At 34.7% G+C, this 25198-nt stretch overlaps 1 protein-coding gene across 1 annotated transcript in view; it reads left to right on the forward strand.

Moving 5' to 3' along the window:
• CAAP1 (caspase activity and apoptosis inhibitor 1) overlaps positions 1 to 25198 on the forward strand; it is a 53201-nt gene that overhangs the window by 15863 nt on the left and 12140 nt on the right. Inside the window, exon 5 of the mRNA XM_054588139.1 lies at positions 9974 to 10047. Coding sequence (XP_054444114.1) covers positions 9974 to 10047 — 74 coding nt within the window. The remainder of the gene's footprint in view (positions 1 to 9973; positions 10048 to 25198) is intronic.

Here is a 25198-nt window from a genome sequence, read left to right on the forward strand (position 1 = left end):
TACAATGTACTCATTATGAATTACAATATACTAGATTCTAATATATTGTAATAGTTATATTTCTTAAATGGTCTACAAGTTATTTCACCCTTTAAAATGAATAGCTTCTCTTTTCTGCAGTTTATAGTCAGCTTAGGCACTTTAGAGATATTAGAATGAAAGAAGAGCGTGCATAGTATGTAAATATAGAGGGATAAGCAACTTTTTTGCATTAAGATGTTTATTCTGGGAAATAATGAGCTATTCCTCCGGTTTGATCAGTTGTCTCATTGAGATCAACAGTTGTAATTGTGTGCATGACCACTACTCTGTTGCTGAACCCTGGTAGTGATATGTGGTAGAGCTCCATTGCTGTTCATTAAAAAGCCAGTGATTAACAGCTACATTAGTTTTTCTAGTGAGCTATAATGACACAGCTGCTTACCACCTTTTGTTTAATAAGGGTAAAACATCCATGTCCTTTTGGATGGATCAGAGCTGTCCTGTGGATTCAGTTCAGCTGTCATTAAAAATGTGCTCTGTTTCCATTAGTAACATATTACTTGAATATATAAGTATAAGTAACTTTTGGCTGGGTAATGGCATTCAGCCAAATGCTAAACTTTCAGTAAGTGTCAATAAAAGTGAATTTTGGAATAAAAGAGTCCTCCCCAAACTGCTCTTTTTAAATTTCAGTGGAATAAAGTATTTGAATAAAATTTATCGTGCTCTGGAAAATTGGATTAATGGGTAACATAATTCAATAGTACATGATTAAGTAAGCATTTTTATCAATAGATAAAAAAAATAGGCCCCAGGTAGACCCAAGCCCTGGGCTTGGTGGGAATGATACACTTCGGAATTTGGTCTGTGATTTACCCAACTCACATAACCCACTCTGGAATTTATGTTGTTGTTTTGTACCAGTTACTTATTTGTTTGTTTAACTCTTATTATGGAATTTTCAATGTACATTGCATACCTTTCACCCATTATGTCCCTTCCCATGCCCCATCCTTCCAGCCTCTTCCAATTTGATAATCTTCGAAGCAAATTTTGACCTACTTACTTTAAACGTTAGGCAGATAAACACCTCTCCAGAATCCCGAGAACATTCCTTAGAATACAAGGGAGTGATCGTCTCAGGTTTGAGATGGGATCTTCATTTGAACTGCAGCTGTATTTCCCATGGGGAACTTTGAGGGACTTGGGAAACATTTTGTAACTGTCCCTGTACACACATGTACACACACACACACACACACACACATAACTGTCCCTGTACACACACACACACACACACACACACACTCTGAGGGACTTGGGAAACATTTTGTAACTGTCCCCATACACACACACACAGTTTGTATTCTTTCTCTTACAGAAGCCTACCAGTAATTTTGAAACTACTGTCATTTTCCTGTCAGTTTCCTGCTTCACCCTGCTGCTTAAGCACCAGGTTAGATGTTAGCTGGTATTTTTTCCTTTTTTTTCCTGCTATTCCCTCATCACTGTTTTAACTACTTAACATAATTCATTGTATTAATTGCCTTTTCTATTTCATTAGAAAAATAAATTCACTAATGTTCACAGTGTGCTAAACTTCAGAATAACCATTCTCTACTCCTGCATACCTCTCCCACCATTTAGACTGTTTGCTTACCAAGAGTGACCCACGTTTGTTTCCAATTCAGTTACCTTAGTTACATCATTTAGTTAAATTGTATAAACAGATGAAATATCAATATGAAAATAGTAGTTGAATTAAGTCCACTGCTTTGGAAAAATCTCAAAGAGGAGTTGCCAAAATGTTGTCAATTTGATATGGAATAACAACAATAAAATCTGGGGGGACATTGTATAAATATCAAGGTTTACTTTCTTTAACTCATGTTTCTGCAGTGTATGTAAGCCAGAAGTAGCAATGGTTTATGTGAGTAGGTTAAGACTGAACTCTTTTCCATGGATGCATATTAATGGTAAGGCTGTGGCCTTATATTAGAAGATTGAAAAATGAAGGTACATTTCTGTTCTATGTTAACCTAAAATGCTTAAACTATACATGAAACTTTTAAAGATGTTTCTCTGCATTAATAAAAATTTTTCAGGTAAGTGACACTATCTAGCTGAGATAAAAGGGATTTCAGTGTATTTTTTTTTCTTTTTTATTATGAGACATGTCAAGCATAGAGAAAAGTAGAAGAGTATAATGAAATCCCTGTATATACCTATTGCCTAGATCTAACAGTTATTACAATTTTTCATATCTTTTTCTACTTTCTTGAAATACTGGAAAGTGAATTATAGATGTCTTGATTCTAAATATTTATTTTAGAGTTTCCAGAAAATAAGGACATTTTCCCATGTAGGCATTTATCTAGTCTGTGTTATTAAGAGCTAATTTATTGAATGATAAATGCATACACATTAGTACAAAATTTTTAAAAGTGTATAGTAAAAATAAGTCTCTCTTCCTATTCCTCATTCTCCTTTATAAGCAGCCATAGTAAACCAGTATCTTGTATATCCTTCCAGAAATACTCCATACATTTACAAATATATGTGTGTGTATAGTTTTTCTTTTCCACAAATTGTAGTGTACTGTGCACACTGTTCTGTAGCTTTTTCCATTAATTTTTTCCCATATAATACTATATCTTTTTCTTGGATTTCGTTCTACCTAATACATATAAGGCTTCCTATGTATACCTCTATGCTAACTATCCCGTTGTTGGATATAGCAAAATGTAAACAGTCTATCAACAGACATTTAAGTTGTTTACTATCTTTTGTTACTGCAAATCCTATAAATATCTTGTCCTTCTGTGTTTATATGTAGCATAAATACCTAGAAGTTAATTGCTGGGTTAGATGTGTGGGTCAGATACTACCATAATTCACTTGCATAGAGGTTAAACTAATTTATACCCCTCCCCCCCCAAATGTGGAGTACATGCTTTCATATTTTTTTAGCCAGTCTAGTATTACCTGACATGTTGATTTTTGTTCGTCTGATGGGTTAAAAAAATATATCTCATTGGAGTTTTAATTTGTATTCTATTATGAGTGAATTTGACCATCTTTCCATTTAACACAGAGCTATTGAATTTTCTGTGAACTCTTCGTCATTTATTTACTCTGTGTATGTATGTAGAGAACCTTGGTCTTTTTAATTTATTGTTTGTGATATGAGTTGCATGTATTTTTTTGCTTGTTTTTTTTACTTTGTTTATGGCTTTTGTTGTTTGTTTTTACCTGTGTAAATATTCCATATTTGCATAGTATAATTTTATCAATATATTATGGTTTCTGGGTTTTATGTTTGGAAAAGGCCTTTTCTATTCTGAAATTATGAAAAGTATTTTTCATATTTTCTTAATACTATATGGTTTTTTTAAATGGTTAAATTTTTGTTCATTTGGATTTTTTTACTGTAACTTTTAAGGTAGGGACTCTAAGTTCCTATTTTAATTTTTATTTTGCCATATTTCCCTTTTCACCTACCAAAGATTCACACAGAATATTATTTTTATAGTTCTGATTAGAATTTAAATATTCAGTAAACTTGTTCTGTGTATTTATCTTCTGTCAGCTACTTTTACCTTTTATTTCATCTTTTTTCTCATACAGACTTATGTGAGTCTGTTTTTCTATTAACTATTTTTAATAAGTAGGCAAATACATGAGCATGGTTAAAAAAATTGAAACAGTACAAAATTATACAAAAAGATACACAGTTAGAAATGTTGCTTTTCAATCTTTTCACTCCCAACTTTCTCAGGCCATTTTTTGAGGATTATTCATCTTTTGTTGTTGATTTCTTTTTATTGAAATTTTCAACTTCTAAAATAACATTTCTGTCTTGATAATTTAATAGCATATCTTAGCTTCCCCAATAAGAAAGAAGTATTTTCCTCTGGGGCTCAGATTCTGAGTGAAAGCTCACTTTACACTTTGATATAGATATATACACACACACTTATATTATATTATATTATTTATATTATACTATACTATATTATTTTTTATATATAGCCATATGTATCTGTATATAGATACATATAATTTTTAGATATTACTACTTGAAGAACTATTTCTGTAAGTAATAGAAAGTCTACGTAAATGTAAAGAGCAAAGTTTCTAGGGTAAAACTGCATTCCATTTTTAGCAGCAGAACTCCATAGCTTACTATCTCTGTAAACTTGCAAATTACCTAACCTTCCTGTGCCTCAATTTTCTCATCTGGAGAATGGGGGTAATATCGATACCTATCCCATAGGATTGTAATGATGAGAGACTATTGTAAGGTACTTGGAATAGTACCTATCATATGGTTAACAATGAAAAATGTTGTATTTGCTTTGTAATTTTTATTCTGAATCTATTAACAATAACTATTACTAAAATTCTGCTTTACAATGATGAGTATTGGGAATTTTCTCCTTATTCCTTTTATGAAAGTCTAAAGAAAGTGAAATAATCTACTGTGATTTTTAATTATTATTGTTACTGCTTTTTAAAAACAATTTATTGCTTATAGGTGTCTAATTTTTTCATTTATTATAATGTTTAAATCAAGAGAATTAAGTACATATATTTTAAAGCATAAAAGGGTTTTTCTCACAATTGTGATTAATTTGTTGTATTGATGTTACTCTGTAAGCTAAATTGTCCTAGACATAGGTGTATTATAGAGAGCTTTAGTCTGGTAAAGGATAAAAACTTGGTTATCTACTCCACCTATGTTCTCATGTCCTTTTTAAGTTGCTATTAGGCTATAATACTTAGGTAGAGTATTCTACACAATAGGTTAAGTTTATCAGAAATAACTGGATAAGTTTTTACTAGTATTTTATTTGCCATCTGTATGTCTCCTTTTGGTTCACCAGCCGGCACTCAGTCCACTGAGCCACACCAGCCAGGGCTGTATGTCTCCTTTGGTTAAGTGACTGTTAATTTTTTTAACAAATTTTGAAAATTGGGTTCTTTGTTTTCTTACACTGCTTTGAGAGTTCTTTATATATTCTGGATACATTCTTTATCAGATATGTGACTTGCACATATTTTATATCCCAGTCTGTGGTTTATCTTTTATTCTCTCAATATCTCTTTAGAAGAGCAAATGTTCTTAATTTTGGTGAAATATAACTTAACAGTTATTTTTAATTATAGATCATGCTTTTGGTAGAATCTTTGCTTAGCCCAAGGTTACAAAGTTTTTTTTTTCCTCTATCCTCTAGAGTTTCCTTTATCCTCTAGAAGTTTTCTATGTTTACCTATTTTTAGGTCTGGGTTTTTTTTTTAATTTTTATTTAATTTTTATTTATTTTTTTAATCATCACCCAAGGATTTGTCCATTGATTTTTAGAGAGAGAGAGAAGGGGAGAGAGAGAGAGGCATTGATGTGAGAGAGAAACATAAGTTGGTTGCCTCCTGTATGCAGTCTGACTGTGTATCAAAACTGCAAACTAGGTATGTGCCGTGACTGGGAACCATAACCTTTAGGTGTACCAGACAACGCTCCAACCAACTGAATTACACTGCCAAAGCTGTGATTATTTTGAATTAATATTTGCATATGGTGCAAGGCTGATTGAAAATTATATTCATAGAGATATCCAATTATAACAGCATCATTAGTTCAATTCCATTGAATTGCCTTTGCAACTTTGTTCAAAAACTGTTGCCTATATATGTGTGTGTTTATTTCTGGACCTAATTCTATTCCATTAATTTATATGTTTATTCTGTCTTCAATATTACAGTCATTTTATAGTCTTGAAATTTATTAATGTGCATCCTTCAACTTTGTTGTTCTTTTACAGAATTGTTTTGGCTACTCTAGTTTCTTTGCCTGTTTCTTAATTTTTAATAGTAGAAAGTTCATAGGATAATGGGCTGGCTTCATTCAGCCTCAATTTTTACTCCCAGAAGAGTGAAGATAGTGAATTTATATCTTTTATTATGCCCCAGTTAGCTGGTTCTTTCCACTGACTAGCTACTGTAAAATGGGAAGAATTTGGCTGGTTTGGTCCTCTTTCTTTATCTTTCTGTTGAGGTATCCTCCCAGTATTCTTCAATTAGACAAGAAATTGACTTTCTTTTTCTGTTTAGAAATACATTTTAAGCCTTTAGTAATTCATATAGTTCTTAAGATCTGCAGTTCTCCCCAGTGTATTACTCTGATTAAATAAACAAAATGAAACAAATACATTGAGTTGTAGAAAGGATTGAGAGTGGAACTGTATTTGTGGTAAAGAAAAAAGAAATTTGGACTGATACTGGTTTGAGCACTTAAATCCCAGAGTCAAGGCCAAGATTGTAAATTAAGCTGCTTTAAAAAGGAGCATTGCAGATGGGAGAAGGGAATTAGAAAGATAAAAAATGAACTTTTTTTCTTAATGGAAAGAAGTACAAAAATCATTGCAAGATTCTTAATCTAAACCAGATTTAGCCGTGCTCTCTCCTCCTTCCCCCCATTTTTTTCTCTCTCTTCTCTCTTCCCAGTTGTTAAAAAATTCTTATGGAGTTTAAAAACAGTTTAATAGAAATCTTTACATATCATTTAAATATAAACTTTTTTAGTTTTCCTAACACTGACACCTACTTTGTTTTATTATCTGGAGCTATTTTTTCTAATTTTCATAAAACCAGAAATAAAAAGACTTCATATGTACATCTAGTCTTCTGATACTTTAAGATATTTCCTTTCATATAACGAGAACAGTTTGTGCAACACCCATGTAACCAGGCAGCCAAGAATAAAGGTCTGGAATGTCCATGTGTGAACAATGATGGCTTCACTACTAGTCCATGGGGGCGGTAGGCACCACTGAGTGAACGTATGTACTGTGTGGCCGGCACATTCAAAATGACTGAGTAGAGCAATGAATCTGCATCAGATTTTACATTAAGCTTGAACATTACTCCATGGAAAGTATTTGAATGATTCAGAAGGCCACAGCTATGGGCAACTGGGGATTGGCAACTTCATCACAACAGTGTGCCCACTCATGCATCACATCTCATTGTAGAGTTCTTCAGCAAAACATCACATCACCCAGGTGACTCAGCAGCCCCCTTACAACTCAGATTTGGCGCCTTGTGACTTATGGCTTTTCCCAAAACTAAAATCACCCTTGAATGGGAAGGAATTTAAGCCCCTCAATGAGATTCAGGAAAATAGGACAGGGCAGCTGCTGGAGACTGGGAGAACTGTGTGAGGTCCCAAGATGCCTACTTTGAAGGGGGCTGAGGTATCATTGTCCTATATACAATGTTCTTTGTATCTTGTATCTTCAATAAATGTCTCTCTTTTCTATTAAATGGCTAAATTCCTTCTGGACAGACATATATATCTTGCCTTTCATGCTTTTGGGTGAAGATATTTGAACTGTATTAAAGAACTCTGTAGTATATGACAATTTAGTTTAAAAGTGTACATCTTGGAAAAATTAGCTCGGTTTTAAAATTTCAAACTATTTTCTGAAATCTTCATTTTCAGATAGTACTGATGTAAAATCATCTACTTTTTCACTTTTCAGACACAAGGTGGTGTACTAGGCCTACAGTCTGAAAGTTCTGTTGATGACTTTAACAGTCTGATAAAACCCAATTTAAGATAAAACAGAACATTATAAAAGTTTACTTTAGGCACTAAAATAAATTTTTTATGAAAGCAGATAGTTTTTATAGGAATCCAGTTTCATTTGAAGGGACTCCAAGGGTTTTTGACCGAGAAAATATAATGCATTTTATTGCATTATTAAAGATTTTTGTTTGGAAATAATGCAAGTCTTATTAAAATGTCACAAGAATAAGAGTAGTACAAGAAACTTCAATATACTCCTTACCTAGATTTACCTATCATTAATGTTTTACTCCATTTGCACACCTCTTTGTGTGTGTGTGTGTGTGTGTATGTGTGTGTGTTTCAAACATTTGAGGCTAAGTTACATATATCAAGACACTTTACCACTAAATATTACATTGTGCTTTTCCTAATCATAGGGATGTTCTATTTTCTATAACCACAGTACAGTGTAACTTCAGTAATTTAAGAATGATAGAGTACTTTTATCCAATTTCCCATTGGTATTTTGATTTGTCATTTGACTTAGTAAAGCCCTTCACACTGTTTTTCCCCTTCCAGTTCAGTAGTCTCAAGTCAAATATAACATTTAATATTCATGGCTCCTTTATCCTGGAATATTTCCACAGCCTCTCTTTGTCTTTTATAAGACATTCGACATTTAACTCCCCTCCTCCTTTTAATCGAACAAGTCCTCATTTCCATTCGGTGTTTGATGGTATAACCTTATGATATAGGGTATTCGTTCTCACTAGAATACTGTATGGGTGATGTTGTATCCTTAGGGTATTTCACATGCTCATGGCCCTATTTTAATAGTGATGTTACATTTTCGTTCAAATCACTTTTTGTAAATTCAGTTGTATATGTTTAAAAGAAGAACTCAGTTTCCATTGAAGATGTATAAGAGCAAACTTTCTCTTAAAGGAAGATACTTAGATTAGTGCTACCAATTAGGTTAAAATCTAATTTGACTGTAAGGTTTGAGGTAGCACGTTTTAACTTTATTCTTTGGAAAGCTTTTAATGTAGTATATTGACATTCCCTCTGCCCTGAATTGCCAAGGAGTATTGTTGATAACATCCTTGGGATCTGCTAGTCATTCTGGTAAAAGAAAAAAATCTGAGGAGGTTTTATATTAGATGGAAAGAAGTACACAATACAGAGCTATCTCAATTATAAATCTCTTAGATATTATAGTTAATACCAAATTCAAATTATTTTATTGTGTCTATTTGATTTCATGCTTGTATCAGTAGACATGTATTAGTAGAGTTTTAATATAAGACAAACATGTTAAGTTCCAGGTATACTGACTAGAAATAATATTGTAAACTTCTCAATAAAACGATTGTGTCTTCATCTTTTGGTTATTTAAGGAATTGTTATTAAATTGATAGAGATGATTTGGCAGTCCTGACCGGCGCGGCTCAGTATGTTGTGCATCATTCCACAAAGTGAAAGGTGGCAGTTTCGATACCTGCTCAATGCATATGTCTGGGTTTTGGGCCCAGTCCCTGGTTGGTTGTGGTGCATGAAAAAGGCAGCCCATTGATGTTTCTCTTGCACATTGATATTTCTCTCCTTCTCTTCCTCCCTCCCTTCCCTTTTCTCTAAAAATAAATAAATAAATATTGTTTAAAAAAGAAACAGTTTTACGAGTAGGAAAATTTCCTAAATACTTTGAGTATGTTAACTTTAGGGAATGTATGTATAAAAATTCTCAGAAGGTAATGGATATTTATTCTAAAGAAAATAACCATTTGGAATATTTGAAATTAATTAAGTTGACTTTTGCTGAAAACTGTTTGTAGTATCAATATTAAGATGGTATAATGCCCTGTAAGAAAGAACATTAGTTTAGTTGCTGCTCTGTTGCAGAGCGTGGTAAATCAAAAAGCTTTTAGGGCATGATCTTTCACTAAATCTATTTACTTTGATTCTATATGTATATCAGATATAAAATATGTGTTTTCCCATGTACTGTACACATCAAAGCATTTGAGATACAAAATTAGATGAATGCAAAATAGTTTGCAAAATGCCCATTAAATTTAACAGTTGAACTTGAAAAATTGTAGGATTTATCTGTGACTTCTCCCATTAGCTACTATGAAGGATATTGGAAGGGAGAAGAAATTACCTCCATATTTCTTTCAGATTTGCCCCTTGATTTTACAAAGAAGTGTGCTGCTTAAATTGGTAGTAGTTTATAACTGCTGTTCTGACACTTCTATGCATGGTTCTGAGTTTCCGGAGTACACTAAATGGTACACTAGGGGCTTAGAAGAATTCAGTATGTCTTCCCAAGTGTCTAACTTAATTCTTGAATATAGAGCTGTAAATGTTATTTGATTGAATATAGTTTTAAAAATTATTTTTATTTTTATTTTTGTTCCTCAGACAAGATACCTGTATAGACTCTACCTCATCCCTGAGAGAGAACAAGCAATCTGAAGGTTTGGAATTAAAACAAGGTATGAATCTAGTACTTAATTTTATATAACATTTACCTGAAGATTATAAGCATTTACCAGTAATAAATTTTCACAGTGTTTCAGCTTAGCCTCATTTTACAGATGGGAGAAAGAAAAATTTATTTGATCCAAGATCAAAAGAGTAAAGGATACATCCTTCATTTCATGAGTCCTTTAGTCACTGGAGTAGTTCTGCCTTAGTGATATATGGTTATAGGTGCCACCAGAAAGTTGTCATCTTAAACAGTTTTAATTTGGAATCTTTATTATATATCCTTAGCGGTAAGATATTAGAGATTTGTTAACTGGGTAGCTTTGGAGTATATGTGGAAAAAACTAAGTCTCATGGGATAACGTTTTTTTCTTTTGAAAGATGTTTTGTCCTTGTTTACTTTCTGATTCATTGTTTTCTATAAATCAGTAGTTTTTATCATTACCAGTTACCAGAAGTGTCAGTTTGTGGCTTATTCAAGCCTAGTAAATCAGTTGGCCTAATTTTTTAGATGTGTTTTTTGCTTGTTGCTTCTCACCCTAGTTGGGGAAATTGAAAGTAAAATAAATTCTTATTAGTTACTCAACAAAAACATTTTTCCTTTTTCCTGCTAAAATTACTACAGAGCAGTGAAAACGTGTTGCAGCCAAGAGGATTGTTATTTATTACATAAGCAACTAATCTTTGATAACTTAGAAGTTTCTCTAAAACTTGAGTTGTAGAAACTTACGTGGTAGAGAATAGTAGGTTATCAGTTTATTTAGGCAGAATTTTTTTTAAACTATGGTCTGTGTTACTAATGCTTAATTAACAAAGTGAAAAAAGTTAAATAATTAATTTTGTGCTTCATCCAATTTATATAGAGAGAGAAAGTATAGATATTCTGTATTTCTAACTTATGTACTATTGGGTTTATAAATATTTCTGATGGTCTTGAGAATTCCAGTTATTTCAGAAGTCCTGTTTTGTTAGCCTCCTAAATAGCCAGACAGAATTACATCTTTGTATTTTTGCTACTTCAGAACACCCTCCACAGACATAAACTCAGATTCATAGTTTTCATTTACATTTATTTGTCATATATAAATAATACTAAGTACACATCATTTTTATAAAATGTAGTCATAGTCTTACAGCTCTTGTATCGTGTATGTATAACTGGACAGCATTGCTGCTGCTTCTGCCTTTGTTTCCACTCTGCGTGAAATGAGCAGGCAGTGTGGAGGCTATACTGCTAGACCGTATGTGGAGAGAAGAATATTAGGGAAAGGACAGGAGAAAAGTTAGAATGGCAGGCTGATTCCAGTTCCCAGGGAGAAAGAAATGGAGACCTCACTGTACAAAGTAGCCAGTGCTGCCCTGTAAGGGAAGGTTTTTTTTCTGCTCCCATGTTCAGGCACCTGGAGCTCTTTAGAACTCCCATCCCAGTGTCAACAGTCTGTGTTGCTTTAATTTTTCTTATGGTAACTTAAGTCGTTTGAAAACCAGCCATAGAGGCAAAGAGGGAGAGAAAAAGGACTCAAGAGTAGCCAGATAACACAAAGTTTTCATACATAGGAGGCTTTATACACCACTCTTAGGTTCTCACTTAGGCATCAGAACCATCCAGAACATACTGTCATCAATAAGTGACAGTAAGAAGAGGTGAGAAAATATAAGATCAAAGCACAGCAGTAGCATTGTGCAGTTCAGTTCTTGTTGTGACTAAATCTGTAGAAAATGGGTAAAGTGAGTTTCAGCTCTTTTCAAAGAAAACAGGGAGATAAGCAAAGTCTTCTAGAAAAATGTCTATAGAAATGGTTAAAATATAAAATGTTTTATTGCATAATGGTAACATGAATTACCTAGATGATTCAATTATGTAGAGCATGTTCCAGGTAAGTATTTGTATTGCTGAAATTTGAACCAGCAAGCAAGTAACTCACTTGGAAATAGGAATTCTGGTAGGCTCAATAAAAATTATTATCTTTTTCTCTGGCTGGTGTTGCTCAGTGGAGTGAGTGCCAGCCTGTGAACCTAAAGGTTGCTGATTCAATTCCTAGTGAGGACACATGCTTGGCTCGTGGGCCAGGTCTCCATTTTGGGGTGTGATATAGGTAACACATCAATGTTTCACTCCCTCACCTCCTCCTTCCCTTCCTCTCTCTAAAAAAAAAAGACTATTACCTTTTTTCTAGATAAATTAACATGGCCTATTTTTAATATGCAAAACTTTCAGAATTGATTTAATATTTTCTCTCTCTCTCTCTTTTTTTTTTTTTTGCATAGCAAGCTATTCTTGCTCACAGTGAGCTCAAAAACAGAATATAATGCTTCTTGTAAATGCATTGTCATTTTATTTAATGGCTTAGTCATTTAAGAAAATTCATTGAAGCTTACTTGGTAAAGTAACCCTTTGTTCAGTAGACCAAAATATAAGCCAGCATTAAATTTTATCTTTGCTCTTTCAGAATAAAATAAATCTTACTATATGACCTATTAATGGTGTATGATGCTGACAGGTTATTTAAATTACAATTTCAGTTATTTTAGCTTCTGAAATACTCAAATGTTGATAAAAACTATGAATTAGTTAAATTGAAATTGGCATTTCTTTGTTTAGTACTGGTTTCATTCATCTTGTTGATAGGAAATAACATTTATGAAACTGGTTGTGCTGAAGATGAATATCAGATTGTACACTAACTTCTATCTCACTTTAATAATAGACTAATACCTAAAGATTTACCTCATTGTGAAAACACTATTTAAATGTAAATATAATCTACTGGTTCATTGATTGATTAGTAAAATAGAAATTCTTCTTTTGGGGTTATTTTCTGAGTCGTTCATTTTCAGCAAGAGATCAGATGTAGAAGAAACACCAGGTATAGTTTTGCTCTACATCCTAGCACAGCCATATTTGTGTACACATGCACATGTGCAAGTCTCAGATCTTATGTTGATTTCTAGATGATCCGAAGGTTTGTATTATTGAAAAGATTTAGCTCAACTTCTATTTATTTTATTTTTTTTAATTATATTTTTTCCATTACCATTTATTCCCCTTATACACTCCTCCCCTCCATATTGTCCATGACCATGAGTCCTTTTTCCTTTTAGCTCCATCCCTCCACCTGCCCACCTCACCATAAATGTCAACCTGTTCTTCATCTATGAGTGTCTCTGTTTTTCTTGTTAGTGCAGTTTGTGCACTAGATTCCACATGTAAGTGAAATCATATGGTATTTTTCTTTCTCTGACTGGCTTATTTCGCTTAGCATAATGTTCTCCAGGTCTATCCATGCTGTCGCAAAGGGTTAAATTTCTTTCTTTTTTTAAATAGCCAAGTAGTTTTCCATTGTGTAAATGTCCCATAGTTAACTTCATCCATTCATCCACTGATGAACAGTTGGGCTGCTTCCATATCTTGACTATTGTAAATAACACTGCAGTGAACATAGGGGTACTTATGTTCTTTTGAATTAGTGTTTTGGGTTTCTTTGGACATATTCCCAAAAGTGGGATTACTGGGTCAAAAGACAGATTCATTTTTAATTTTTTGAGGTATCTCCATACTGCCTTCCACAGTGGTTGCACCAATCTGCATTCCCACCAACAATGCAAAAGCGTTCCCCTTTCTCCACATCCCACCAGCACTTGTTTGTTGATTTATTGGTGATAGCCATTCATGTAAAATAATGGTTTTTATAATTTTTCTAAAGTAGTTATTTGTGCTGAAGTTTACCAAATGAAAACTATTTGTCAAAGCTATTAAATTTATAGAAAATATTTTTAAAATATCAAATCTCTGCTAATACTAATGAGTTTTTCTATACATTTGTCTATAAATAAATTAGCTTCACTCAGTAGTATTTAAAATAATGATCTGTATTTAAATTGTTGCTTTAAAGTTTACAGCTCAGAGATATGTGTAATTTTGAAAATTATTCTCCTTTATAACTTCAAGAATTAAGCTCTTGTGTTTGCATTTCTTCTTGGAAGTTGTTAGGAGAAAATTTTTTTAACTATAAATGAGAAATAACCTAAGTTAAATGTGGGTATTTAGGTTAAAGATAAAAGTTGAGGTCTCAAAAATATTTGAAGATCTGACAAGCAGAGGAGTCATTAGGTTTGTTTTGTATTGCCTACGAGAATAAAAATATGGCGAGGAGATAAAGTTATCATTTGACTCTTTATTTCAAGTAATCACAAGTAACAGAAAATGCAGTGGACTGCCTTCTGAAATATGTTCCTATTGCTCAAGGTGATTGAACACGTTACATAAACGGCCACTTGGTGGCACTGTTGTAGAGCTGATTCATGCAACGTTTGGCTGTTTGGCCTTGATCTTGACGTTCCCTTCTAGCTGTTAGGTTTTGTAAATACCAGTGCCTAGTGCAGTGTCTTCATTTGAGAAGAGTGCTTAATAGCCGTTTTCTTAGATTGTTTAATGGAAGCAGAATCAAATATACAATATTTTCTATCACTACATTTTTTAAGTTCTATTAGAGAAGATCCTTGATTTAGTCTTTAAGCCCTATGACATTCCTTGAAAGGAGTACATTTGAATATTATCATAAAAACAAGTGTGTAAACCATATGGTATATTAAATGATCAAAATCAATAACATATTTACTACATTTTACTCTGAATCTTTCACATTAGCTTCCTCAGGCAGAGTTTTGCTGTTGTTAGGCTCAAATTTTGCCACTTTTTTCTTTTCTATTGAGATAACATTGGTTTGTAACAGCAATTTTCAACCTTTTTCATCTCACAACACTCATGAACTAATTACTAAAATTCTGCGGCACACCAGATGTAACAAAAAATTAGGTATAACTTTGATTTATTCACTCTGGATGGATATTGTGTTAGCTATTGTCATTTTTTCATTTGACATTCTAAGGGCAAAGAGATTAGTGCCTCTGACTAAATAGTCTGGTATTACATGTTTTAAAAATTCTTGTGACACGGGTTGAAAATTGCTGGTTTATAACATTATATAAGTTTCAGACGTACACATTATATATAATTTGTCAGCTTTTTAAAAAAAATAATATAGTTGTATCATGTGATTTTAGTTTGGCTTTTCAATTCATGAGTTATTGCATTACCTTAACAAGTGTGTCAAGAAATTGAAAAGTAGAATTTAAGAGGGGAAAGATATTTTCAATGGCTAAACTATGTGATGAAAGTTTTGAATAGATATTTTCTTGGGCTTCTTTTAGCCTGTCAGAGCACTAGTCACCAAAGTATGATTATACACACTCCCAGAGAATGTAGAAAGAAAACGCCAGGACTTATGCAGTAAATAAATATATGTAAACTTATGTATTTAAATCTTTTTCTTTTAAAATTTCTGATTACATATATATAATTGTAATAGTACATATCACTTTATAAGTAAATAAGAATATAGTGTGGCAGGTACTTAAAAATGTTTTCACCGTTAGGTTTACTTAGATAGTGAAGTTGAGACCACCATCTTAAGCTGTCATAAAGAATTGATAATGTCCATAGTTAGTCATTTATTAATTCTAAAAAATTAAATGTGATATGAGATTTTTGCCATTGTTTAGTAAAGGTATTAAATGTAAACCTGTATGAAACCATTTGAATCTTAAGGTGAGGGATAAGTGGAAAAACCCAATTAATTCTAGTGCTTGTTGCTGGTACTGTTTTAAGGTAGGACTGCCACTAGGGGAGGCAAGGCTAAGAAAGTGGAGGGACTAGAATAAAAAGAAATGAATTTGCAGTTAAAAAGATGTTGAGTTTTGCTGAAAAGAACTTCACAACCATACCTGAAAGAATAAATACAGTTATAAAAAATTAAAAAGATAATGCGAAAAATGCCATCAGGGACTTACTGCTTTGCAAAGGGAAGAGTGAATAGAGATCATCAGTTAATTAAGCAGCATTTACAGGCCAAGAGTTTTCCATGCCTACCATGTATGTATTGCCGAAGAAATCTGTGGATTAGAAAAGGAACTGTGTGCTACTTCTTCCTCTGTACATCTAAACGCAGGCAGGAGTGCTAGAACTAGAAAGCTGTGGGAGACTGAAAAGAAAAGTACAAGGCTGTCTGGAGTTGGAAGCAGAGAAGCACATGTACCACTGATAAACTATGAGTCTAATTCCTTTCTTCCTAACCCTTGTTTACCTTCTTGCCTGGCAGTAACAAATAAGCATTCACAGAATGCAGCTTCTCAAAATGAGTTAACTTCTCTAAAGGATTTTTAAAAACTTGTTTAGAGAAATGCTGTCCAATTCAGCAATTGGTAAAGTAAAAAGAGGTGTAACCATCAGTGCTACGTAAGAATGTATGTTTCTTTTCTCATTCCTTTGGACTTTTCAAAAGTTATTACCAACAATGACACCAAATGGGATCCTCCCTGCTTTTTAATTTGTTTCTTTCTATGAGTAGTAGTTAAATGAAAGGGTGTAAATTACATTTTGTATAGCAAATTAGCCTGTACTGTTTCTGTATCTTTTGAAGGCCCCTCTGTTGCATTGAAATGTGAGGTTTTTTTAGATTTTCTTTTTTTAAGTAAATTGGGGAGGCTTAATGCCCTGCATGTTTTATCAAGAATGAAAATTACAAAGAATTTGATTCAGTATTTTGAGAGACATATCTATTTCCATTTTTTAAAAAATTATACCCATTTTAAACATTTTACCTTGTGATGTATTTCAAGGCTGCTAGATGTACCTTAGGGCAACTACCTTGAAGGTTACATGCTCCAAACCATCATCAGTTGTTTAGATTCCCTTTGGATCCTCTGTGCTTCCCAGTCATTATGTTTTTGTCTAGTTCATTGAGAAAAGTACTTCTTGTATAAAAGTGCACCTACCAAAGGAATAGTAAACATTACACTTGAAATTAGATTTTGTTCTCAGTCCTTGACCTTTTTATATATCCCACATTGTAGTCTGTGATTTAATTAGCAGTTTTGTTTGTCGCATCATATAGTTGATACAAGTTGAGCTTACAGATAACAGATTTTAATTTTTAAAAACATTAACATTCCTTAATGTTTTGAAAAAGTGTTAAGAGTGCAGAAAAATTGAGCGGAAAGTGCAGAGTTCCTGTATACTGACTTACCACCTCTTCTCCCAGTTTTCCTTGCTTTATTATGAAAAATTTGGTTTAATTGATGAGTCAGTATTGATATATTGTTATTAACTAAAGTCCATTGTTTACATTAGGGGTCATTCATTGTGTTTTATATTTTTTCGGTTTTGATAACTGTATAATAACATGGACCCACCATTACAGTATCATGCAGTATATTTCCACCCATTCATCTCTTCCACTCACCCTCCTCTAGACTCCCGGCAAACACTTATCTTTTTACTGTCTAGTTTTGTCTTTTTCTGGATATTATACAGCTTGAGTCCTACAGTACATAGTCTTTTTAGATTGGTTTCTTTAACTTTTTAATGTGCATTTGAGGTTCCTCCATGTCTTTTTGTGGCTTGATAGCGCATTTCTTTTGTTGCTGAATAATCTTCAATTGTCTGGATGTAATATAGTTTGCTTATCCACTCACCTATTGAAGGACATCTTGTTTGCTTCTAAGTTTTGACAATCATAAATAAAGCTGCTATAATCATTTGTATGCAGGTTTTTGTGTAGACATAAATTCAACTCTGGAGAAATACCAAGTGTAGTTTTGTGGGAAACTGTGAAACTGTCTTTCAGAGTGCTACCAGTTTACATTCCCACTATTTTACATTCCCACCAGCGATGAATGAGAGTTCATGCTCCAAATTCTTGCTAGCATTTGGTGCTCTCATTGTTTTGGATTTTGGCCATTCTAATAGGTGTGTAATGGTATCTAGTTTTATTTTGCAATACTCTAATGCCATATAATGTTGATTTTCTTTTCATATGTTTCTTTGCCATCTATCAATCTCATCTGGTGACTTGTCTCTTTAGATCTTTTGCCCAGTTATAAATTGGGTTGTTTGTTTTCTAATTGTTGAGTTTTTTAAATTATATTTTGTTGATTATGCTATTACAGTTGTTCCAACTTTTTCCTCTTTGCCCCTCTGCACCCAGCGCCCACCACCACTATTCCTTCAGGCACTCCCCACACCATTGTTCATGTCCTTGGGTCATATGTATAAGTTCTTTGGCTACTCCATTTCCGTTACTGTATTTTATATCCCCATGGCTATTCTGTAACTACCTATTTGTATTTTTTAATGCCCTCTTCTCTACATTCCCCCACACCGTTGTCCCACCTGACAACTGTGAAAATGCTCTCCATTTCCATGATTCTATCTCTGTTGTTCTTGTTTGCTTAGTTTGTTTTTTTAGATTCAATTGTAGATAAATAATATATTTATTGCCATTTTACTGTTCATAGTTTTGACCTTCTTTTTCTTAAATAAGCCCCTTTAACATTTCACATAATAATGGCTTGGTGATGATAACTCCTGTAGTTTTTTATTGTCTGAGAAGCTCTTTATCTGCCCTTCTATTCTAAATGATAGCCTTGCTGGGTGGAGTAACCTTGGTGGCTGTAGGTCACTTTTCATGACTTTATATTCTGGTCAATCCCTTTTAGCCTGCAAAGTATCTTTTGAGAAATCAGCTGACAGTCTTGTGGGAACTCTCCTGTAGGTAACTAACTGCTTTTCTCTTGCTGCTTTTAAGATTCTCTCTTTATCTTTAACTTTTGACATTTTAATTATGATGTGTCTTGGCGTGGGCCTCTTTGTATTCATCTTGTTTGGGACTCTGTACTTTCTGGACTTGCATGTCTATGTCCTTCACCAAATTAGAGAAATTTGCTTTCATTTTTTTTTTTCAGATAGATTTCCAATTTCTTGCTCTTTCTCTTCTCCTTCTGGCACCCCTATGATGGGAATTTTGGATTCTGGGATGGGAAGTCCCAGAGACTGCTGATGCTGTACTCATTTTAGGGGGCATTCCTTTTTTTCCTGTTGTTCTGATACATTGTTTTTTTTTTTTTTTTGCTTTCTTATGTTCCAAACCACTGATTTGATTTTCTGTTTCATCCACTTTACTGTTGTTTCCCTGTAAATTGTTTTTCATTTCAATTAGTATATCCTTCATTTCTGACTGGGTCTTTTATGCTGTTGAGGTCCTCAGGAAGTTCCTTGAACATCACTATAACAAGTGATTTGAACTCTTATCTGATAGGTTGCTTATCTCCATTTTGTTTAGTTATTTTTCTGGAAGTTTGATCTGTTCTTTCATTTGGGCCATGTTTCTTTGTCTCCTCATTTTGGCACCTTCCCTGTGTTGCTGTCTATGTATTAGGTAGAGATATGAGTCCCTGTCTTGATAGTGTGGCCTAATGTGATAGGTGTCCTGTAGGGTCCAGTGGCACAGCCTCCACTATCACCCAAGTTGGGTACTTGAGGTGCACCCTTTGTGTGGGTTAAGTGTACCCTCCTCTTATAGTTGAACCTTGATTGCTGTTGGCAGATCAATGGGGGGGATATTTACCTAGTCAGCTGCAAGGACTGACTGTGACCACTGACCACCAACCTCTGTCCTCCGTGGAGGGTCAGCTGTGCAGTGGCAGGCTGGTGGTGCTCTAATATGGTCTGTAGCTGTTACTGGGTACACCGGCTTTGGGGTTTCCTGTGTGGTGCAGGCCGAGGTCAGCTCCTTCTTGTGTCCTCCCCACGGCCACCCTGCCTGAGCTATAAAGCAGTCTGAGATAGCTGCTACTTGTGCTGGACTTAGAGGTTCCCAGAGGAAGCCAAGCTGTGAAACTAGACTGGCTGCTGCTAGTGCTGGGCCTGGGCCACTTAGCAAGAGGTATGGGGGCCTGAGGGCTCACTGAGGCTGGCTGTTGCTTTTTTGAGAGGAGATAGAAAGTTGTGAAGCATGAGCCAAGACCAGCTAGTCATGTGGAAAAATCACGGTAAACAGTTTGGGCATTTTGGGTGAGCGTGTAAGTTGGATGGGAAGAAGTCCAGGGGGATCCCCAGGGTGGGGCAAACAGTGCTAGTCAGATTGACCGAGTCTGAGATATGACACTAGCCTGTCAGCTTTGTGGCTCTTTGGGGAAGGGTTTAGAAAAGGGAAAATGGCCTCTGCCATTTTCTGTCCGAGAGAAAGAAAACAATCCTCCAGCTCCTGCCTTGATGCCAGACACTTCAGTTCTTCCCTCTCTGCCACTGGACTTTCAAGCTGCCACCCTGGTGCTGGAGCTCAGAGGGAATGAGTCTAAGTTCATCTGTGGATTCTTTAAGGGGAACTGCTTGGGACTCCAGGAGTTTCTTCCACTGACTCAATTGCTGCTGTTTTTTGCAGCCAGAAGTTATGTGGACCTGTTTTCCAGGCATTGGAACCGTGGGCTGGGGGCCCTGGTGTGGGACCGGGACTGCTCACTCCTAAATTATCCCTCCTGGAGTTTTATAAACCACACATCGATGTGGGACCACCACATTGCATGTCTATGCCCTTCCTACCAGTCTGGATGGATGTGGTTTCTTTAATTCAGTAGTTGTCAGACTTCCATTCAACTCGAATTTTGACAGTTCTGAATGATGGTGGTTCTACATTTTAGTTGTAATTTTGATGTGGTTGTGGGAGACCGTGAGCCGTGTTTACCTATGCCGTCGTCTTGACCAGAAGTCCCCTAATTGTTGAGTTTTAACAGCTCTTATGTAGTTTGGATAGGACTCCTTTATCAGGTATGTTTTGCCAATATTGTCTTAGTGGCTTGTATTTTCATTCTGTATTTATTCATATTTAACACAAACTTTCTAGGTCTATGACTCCTACATATTATACTTAGTCAGGTGGGTTTAAGGGACATATGAGAAGAAGATATATTCAGCCTGAACCAACATTCTAATCTGTGAAGCTTGTGGTCGTTTTGATTCTCTAAAGATCTGGGAGGCAGAACAGAATGTTTTAAATGCATAGATTTTCAAAATATGCTCAGATTTGACTTTTGGTTCTGCCATTTTAGTTTTGTGGACAAGGACAAGTTACTTAAACTCTCTGTCCCCCACTTTTCACATTTATAAAATGGGGATAATAAATATGAGTATCTATTATTATGTTGGCATAAAGATTAATAAAGTTAATACATCTAAAGTGCTTTAGAGAAGTACTAATAATAAATACTCAATAAATATCAGCTCTTGTTATAATTATTTCTACTGTCATTATTGCTGTAATTAACTTTTTCTGCTTCATCCCCTCGACATCATCCTGGCTATCTCTAATTGTTAAAATTGTCTCAGTATTGAAGTGTATATAGCCTGCCTTTGTAATTTCTACTCATTGTTCCTCTTGTGTCCTTTTGAATATAGAAAATGAATTTAATACCTCTTCTAAATAACGTACCTTTGAATTTTGAAGCTGATCCTTTCTTTTAGCGTACTAATTTTTGTTCTGTGCTAGGCACCAGGGATGGAAAGATAAATAAAATGTGGCCTGATTTGGAGAGAATTTGTCTAATAAAAGAAAACAGATAATGTAATTAATCTTTTATATACACCTGCATCTGAATGTACATTTCTCTTTCCTGTTAAAAAGGATGACATCTTTGAAGCTGACATTAGTCCCACTATTTGTACAGTTATCACATTTCTATTTGGTACTTGGAGTTGTTTCCTCTCTTTCCCTAATTAGTGCCCCCCTCCCTACCAAACTAATGCCAGCAGCCTTTTCTTGCCCATTGCTGAGTCCTCATCCTGACCTGCTAGCCACGTCTGACACCGTTGATTGTCCGCCTCCTTCCTGACATTCCTTTCTCAGTCCCCTTTGCATTATATTCTCCTGTACTCATCTTCCAGAGGGTGAGTGCTCCAGGATTCATTCTTTGGACTTTTTCTCTTTTCTGCATTTTCAGGTGGTGATTTTATGTAGTTCCAGGTCTGGCAACTGCAAAATTATATCTGCACGTCAGACCACTTTCCAACACTTACATAGCCACTTTATTTTTTAGATGCTGAATAAGCATCTTAAAAGCAAATATGTTCCAGTTTGGGGTGGTGAACACACAATATGCAGATGATGCATTATAGAATTGTACGCCTGAAACCTCTATAATTTTATTAACCAATGTCACCCCAGTAAATTGAGTAAAAAAGTAAAAAAAGTTAGTATGTCCCAAAATAAATTCTAGATCCTTTCCTGATGCCCTCAAAGCAATAAATAGTGATCCCTTTCTTCTCAGTGTCCAGGCCAAGAACTTTGGAATTATTCTTAAGTCCGTCCTTCTCTGTCAGATCTTACCAGCTCTACTTTCAGAATATTCAAATTCAACCACTCGCATCTCTTCTTAGCCATATTATTCTGGTGTTGATTTTTATGGCATCCTAGTCTCCCCATTTCTGTCTGTGCTTCTGTCTATAGTCTTTTTTCCCCACACTACAGTTAAAATGATTATTTTGTAAGAATGGACAGGTCACCATTCTTATCAAAGCCTTCCAATAGCTTCTCATTGTAATACAAAATCTGAAGTCTTTCCCCCCAATACCCAGCGATATAGCCTGTCACTCCCCTTGCTTGCTGTATTCCTTCCTCCTTGCTTTCCTCTGGCACTCCAAGCACTCTGTTGAGAGACCCTTGACTTTTGTTGTTCATTCTACCTGCATGTGCCTTCCCAAGATAACCATATGAGTCTTCCGCACATCATTTAGACCCCTGATCTATGTAAGCTAATTAGCACCACTTTTTTTTTTCCCCACAGTTTTTAAACCTCTTAATAAACTGAGAATTTTATTGGGAACTGATACCAGGTTTACTGTACTAGATAGTCTTATAGAAGTCACCGTCTTGTGAAAACCAGAACTATATTTATCAATGTGTCTAGGTCACAGCATATCTTAGAATATAAATAGAAATCTTTGAGTTGTACAAGTTTTAATATCTGTCACTATAGTTTATTTAAATCTGAGATTTAACTCATTCATGCAAGTGATGTACTCTTAATTAGGTCAAGCTACTTGTTCTTTAGGATCAAACATCTCCAAATTGGTGAGGCTTTCCCTAACCTGCTTCTGCTAACCTCACCTCTTCTCTCAGTGCTCTTTATAAAAATTGATTGTCACCTAGTTCATAGCACTATTGCTTGCTTATTTCTGTTATATCACAATTAATAATTGTTTTCAACTCAAGAAACTTTTGTGTCTACCTAAATAGTAATTTGACATGGTCTCTACCCCTAAATCGCTTTCCATTCTGTGGTATTGCTCTTTGTTTACATGTGACTATTGCCAATAGATGACTAAAAGAATCCCTTTGTTCTTTTCTGCCTTATCCAGTGTGTACATTATTCTTAATAGAGGGGATAGAAGCAAAATAGAGTATTAGTTACTTTCACCCATTATTTTTCTACCACCTACCTCAAACAGTGTACTACTGCAGATCTTGTTTTTCTTCCTGGTCTTAACAAAACAGACTCTTTTTGTTTGTTTTTCTTGTATAGATTCGTACCAGTCTTTTTATATTAATTATTCATTATCCGCCCTTTGTAAAATATGCGGTCATCATAGATTCCTCAGTAGCTTGTAATTCTTTGGATATTTCCTCATTTGGATAATGTTTGGATAGATTTTATTTTTGAGAATATTTCTACCCTTTAGAATTGCCCTTCCTCATGAGATTACACTTTTCTCCAACCATTTTGAAAATATACAGGACACTTTTTATTGCATTTTCCACTTTAACAATCATACTGCAAGGTGACATAGTTATTTTTTCCAAAGTCTCCCCATACTTCCATTTCACATATTTTCTTTTATGGGAAGAATTAGGGATTAAGCTGACAGTTTTTATTATTTTTCCTCCTCCTTTAATGAAAGTGTTTTTAATTTTAGGGTAGGATTTCTATGTTTGATAAATAATACTACAGCTTTTTTGATAACTGGCTGCTCACTACATGAGTATATGAGATACTTTTGTATTATCTAAAATTAGAATCAAGTCTGTATTATCTCTTTCTGAGCTTTTAGAATCAATGCCCCAGGAAACAGGACAGTTTATGAAGTAGACAGTTTGAGAAAGCCTTCCTTGGATGGGCAGATTGTGCAGTACTGAGATGTTACTAGGAGAAGATATTGAAGCATCATGCCCTTTTAAATGAATAAGTTCCAACAGGTTTTTAGGGGCGGGTGGAGTTGCCTCATTCTAAACTCTAGTGCTTATAAATATGGATACTGAAATAGGTATTTCATTTTCATTTTTTCTACTTTTCTACTTTTTATTTCTTCCTAGATTTTTGGTTTTTACTAGATCACTTGTCTAGTATAAAAGGATATGGTAAAAGATACTGACGCCTGTTCAGATGGAAGAGAGGTACATAGGGCAAGGTATGTGGGTGGGAGCTTGGGGCTTCCATGTGCTCTTTGAATGCAGCCCTCTCCCCAAACCTGCATATATTCACGAAAGCTGTCTACATCCTGTCCTTTTGGGATTTTTAGAAGGCTTCATTACATAGGTATGATTGACTAATTACTGGACATTAGTGATTGATTTATCCTCCAGCCCCGCTCCTCTCCCCAGAGGTTGGAGAATGGGACTGAAAGTCCCAGTCCTCTGTTCACATGGCTAGCTCCACTGGCACAGCCCCTATCCTTAGTGCTTTCCCTAACATCAGACTTTTATTCTAAGAGAAGCCTTTTTAATCAGATTGTAGGAAAATGATAAATGACATTTTTAAAGGTTTTCTTCCTGTTTACTTTCAAGTTACTAGAGAAAAGATTACAGTCAGGAATCTCTTATGTGTCAGCCTGTTATTGTGCTCCAGTGCAACCCCAGAATATTTACCTAACTAATCCATCATAAATGGCTGGCAGGAGGTCCCTTTTGTGCATTCTGTCCTAGAACGGTGGTCTTCAAAGGCAATAATTTTGGACGCTATCTTTTTATACTCATATGTACACTTTATTCTTGGTAGGCTCACTTAAATCTGTACTGAGCTTAGATCTAGTACTTTGCCTCTGTCCATTTTGTCCCTCACACTTGGCCGTATACCTATTAGATTCTAAGACCTACTTCCTATCACCTATCTGTAATGATCTCCTTCACTTTTCCCTATTGCTTTATACATTCTGAAATTCTTTTATACTTTATATTGTACAATTGAGCACTTTAAAGTATGATGTTCATTTTTTAAACAGACATAATAAACACCATGAAGGCAAAAAACTATGTCTTAATCCTGTCACATTAC

This window comes from Pteronotus mesoamericanus, unplaced genomic scaffold (assembly GCF_021234165.1).
Source record: "Pteronotus mesoamericanus isolate MK-2021 breed Mesoamerican mustached bat unplaced genomic scaffold, CSHL_Meso_final contig_124, whole genome shotgun sequence".
Classification (NCBI taxonomy): Eukaryota; Metazoa; Chordata; class Mammalia; order Chiroptera; family Mormoopidae; genus Pteronotus; species Pteronotus mesoamericanus.